The sequence below is a fragment of the Echinops telfairi genome, unplaced genomic scaffold, assembly GCF_000313985.2.
Source record: "Echinops telfairi isolate 266 unplaced genomic scaffold, ASM31398v2 ScPeMD7_3533;HRSCAF=4204_1, whole genome shotgun sequence".
Lineage (NCBI taxonomy): Eukaryota > Metazoa > Chordata > Mammalia > Afrosoricida > Tenrecidae > Echinops > Echinops telfairi.
The window spans coordinates 21,950,266-21,953,982 of record NW_022107432.1 but is presented as its reverse complement, the minus strand read 5'-3'; the positions used below and the strand labels follow the sequence as shown (position 1 = coordinate 21,953,982).

General features: G+C 58.6%; 1 protein-coding gene across 1 annotated transcript in view; it reads right to left on the bottom strand.

Moving 5' to 3' along the window:
* Positions 1–329: 329 nt before the first annotated feature.
* The window catches only part of MRPL14 (mitochondrial ribosomal protein L14), a 19,980-nt gene continuing 16,592 nt past the window's right edge, over positions 330–3,717 (bottom strand). The window contains exon 3 of the mRNA XM_045294798.1: positions 330–810. Coding sequence (XP_045150733.1) covers positions 444–810 — 367 coding nt within the window. The 3' untranslated portion in view covers positions 330–443. The remainder of the gene's footprint in view (positions 811–3,717) is intronic.

The following is a 3,717-nucleotide window of genomic DNA, read 5'->3' as shown; positions in this document are numbered from 1 at the left end:
CTGCACGCGGTGGCAACGATGGGAATGCCCAGAACTACTTACTGTCCGCAGGCCTCTGACGGATGCCCGGAGGAGGGGAGAGCTGCCCAGACAGTGACAGACCCCGCAGCACCTTCCTTCTTGGTTGGCCTTGGTCTGCACCTCTGCTGGCCGGGGCCAGCCTGCCCTAGAGCAACCCCCATTACAGGCGCCCAAGCGCCACCGGGCCTCACACCACGGCCCCTCCTGCCAAGATGCCCATCTTGTATGGCATGTCGGGGCCCGCCATCTTTTAACTGCTCCTGGGCCACCGGCCTCACGACTGCATCCCAGAGAGCTCAGGAAGAAAACACACTTGAAATTCAAGTTTATTTCCTCACGGGACACGCTGACCGCCCTCCCAAGCCCCGATTCTCTCCTCAGCTGAGACGTGGTCCCTGGACGGCCTGCAGTCCGGTGGCTCCTCAAACGAAGTTCTGGGCAATGGCCAGTACCTTGGAGTACTCGCCTTCCCTCTGGCGAAGGCTGGTGGGGATGGGCGTCTTGATCCGGGTGCCCACGGGGTTCCCATTGTCCTCCAGGAGGACCACGTTGTTGGAGTCGAACCTGGGGGTCATGCGGGCGCCAGGCATGCGGTGCCCCACGATGAGCGCCTTCTTCTTCTGCCCCTTGATGGCCAGCAGGATCCGGTCGCCCACCTTGCCCACGCCGTTCTTGGTGTACACGTGGATGCAGCGCGGAGGGCGGTGGTAGGAGGTGCTCCCCAGGGCGCTGTTGTCCACCACACGCACCCGGGTCATCTTCTGAATGGCGCCCATGCCCCCGGTGGTGCTGGTGAGAGACAAACAGACAGACAGACACAGCCTGAGATCGGGGTCTCTCCCTCCTCGGAAGGCAAGGCCTAGGAGAACTGTGCATTCACTACAGCTCCCCCCAACCCCAGCTCAACAGGAGTCACAACAGCAAGGCACAGGCCCTGGCATACTCATCTCTGCCAGGGCCCCTGGTGGTGCCAGGGCTAAGCACTTCACCAAAAGGTTGGCAGTTCAAAGCCAGCTAGCCGCTCTGTGGGAGAGAGATCAGTGATGTGCCTTAGAAAGACCGGAGCCTGGGAAACCCTGCGGGGAAGTTTTACTCCGCCACGGGGGTTCTATGGATCAAACCGATGCGATAACATGGGTGCTTAATGATTGGAAGAGACATTAAAAAATAAGACGGGCGAGCTCTCCCTGATGGGTGTCCAAAACAGCCTTCAAGAGCCTGCCTTCCCTGAAGGACTCTGAAAACCTCAAGGCACCCCACGCACCCAGTGTTTAGCCCCCTGCAAGACCTGCATGCCCAGAACACACGCATTCCCCTTTTCCCCGGCGGGAAAGCACGAGAAGTGTTGGCAGATGATGTATTCCTGTCGTCCTCGGTCCCTCTCCTGGTCATGCTGTCCCTCCTGGTAATGAGGGAGCGATCGGGACAAGGAGTCCTAGTGGCCCCGTGAGATACACATTGCTGGCCAAGAGGTGCGTGGTTCAAACCCACCGGCTGCTCTGCAGAAGGATGGGTCTCTCTGTTCCCAGGAGCACTGACCGTCTTGGACCACGGCGCCCTGGGAGCCCCAGCTCGCGCTGAGTCGGAATTGACCCAGTGGCAGTAGGCTGGGAAGCCGCAAGACGGAAATAAGTCCGTTTGCCACGAAGTCCGTCAGAAGCCGGAGCTGAATCCGTATGACAGCATTTTGTTTGAACATGTTCCACGTGAGGAAGCAAAGAAAGCCAAACCCATTGTGACCAAATCAATTCTGACCCCCACAGGCCCGGCAGACAGGTTCCCGAAGCTGTAAATCTTCAGGAGAGCAGACAGCCTCATCCTTCCCCCACAGGGTGGCCGGGAAGTCTGACCCACCGACCCTGAGGTCAGCAAACAATCCAAACTGGTTCATCCGACAGTGCCACCGGGCTCCCTGCTGGACAATCCCTGGTTTTGTGGTGTTTCTTTGCAACCACCTCCCTCCCAGGAACGACTCTTTTTTTTGTTGTCTCCAAGAACTATTCTTTAAAGAGTTCCTATTGGAAGACGGAGCTCTTGTGGTGTAGTGGTTATGCGTCGGGCTGCGATCCGTAGAGTCCAAAGTTTGAAACCACTAGCTGCTCCTTGGGAGAAAGCCGGGGCTTTCTACTCCCATAAACAGTTACAGGCTTGGAAACTCATGGGGCAGCTCTACCCTGTCCTATAGGCTCGCTGTGAGCCAGCATCGACTCGCTGGCTGTTGAGTGCTTGCGCATTAAAAGGCAGATAAACGTTTAAGGAGCCCGATGAAGTGGGATTTCAAATGCCCTGACGTGGATGCCTCCACAGCTGGCGTTCTTGCTGACTCAGGCAGTTCTGTCTGTGCCCATTGCTTCCAACCAGCAAACCCCATCTCCACCCCACCCGGCCCTGCATCCTCCTCCCTTCTCCACCCTCCTGAAGTCTCCACGACCCGGCCTGGGCCCCCCTCCTGCCATTAACAGCGAAGTCCCGATGCCCCAGCAAGAGCCTCTCCCCACCAGGACCCTCCGGCCACCAAGTCTCACTGAACACCTCTCCTTTCTCCCAACCTCAAAACAAAACAAAAATAACTCTTGCAGCCATTGAGTTGATGCAGACTCATCGTGACTGGCAGGACGGGGCAGAACTGACTGCCCGTGCAGGGCAGACAAAGAAATCCTCCTCGCTCTTCCTCAGAGGGGCTGCTGATGCCAACCTGCTGACCTTGTGGTTAGCCGCCTGTGTGTCACCACTGCGCCACCAGGGCTCCGCTGGCCTTTAATTCAGCAGCTTGCTCCCTCACACCCAGACTGGGAGCACTCCTGTCGCAAGTCTGGCTGCTCCTCACTCACGCCCACAGCTCTCTTCAGAAGACCAGAGGTGCCCCCCACCCTGGGTCAGGCTTGCTTATGGTTCCTCCCCGGCCCACACCAACATGACCCACCTGACCTGCCTCCCGAGACCCATCCTGTGCTCCCTACACCAGCCAGCCAGGCACCACGCACCCCCACCTCCTGGCCCCCGCCTTGCCCAGGGCCTGCTCCCGATTCTCTGCTGAGAAGGCTACCTCCACTGCCCTTGCACGTCCCCCCCTCGCAGCTTGTCTCGGGTTTGCCACAGAGCCATCCAAACCTCTGTTATTGCACTCGGCACATTCTCGTGTAGGTACTTGTTTCCCAGCCTGCCCCCCGTGGCTGACTGTGAGTTCTCTTGGGGCAGAAGGGCTTCTTATTCACGCCTGTCTGCTGCTCCACAGGGTGAGCGGGAGCATGGGGCCAGGAGGCAGGTTTCCTGCGGGGGCGAGACCTGTGGGCTCCATTTCTGGCCTGGCCACGAAGGGATGGGGAGCTGTCGCACTTCCGAACACGCTGGTGCTTGGGGCAGTCAGCACACATCGCTATGGCCTTTTTTCAAAGAAATGATTTTGTTTTTGAAAGAGAGCGTACTAAAGTACCTAGGGCAGGACAGGGGCCAGAGCTGTCTTATCCTTTAGCGAGGTAAGAGTCCTGCAAAGGACAGCCGCTTCTCCCACATGCCACTCTGCTCCACCCCACCTGCCTCCCCACTGGGACCCCAGCAAACCCCACCGCAGCTGGACTCCCCGCTCCTCTCCAGACAAGTCCTCCGCAGCCTGGCTCCCACCCGTACCAAGGGCTCAGGGACTGATTTCCCATGCATCTTCGCACTTTTCTGGACAAATTCTAGGGAGAAGGGGTT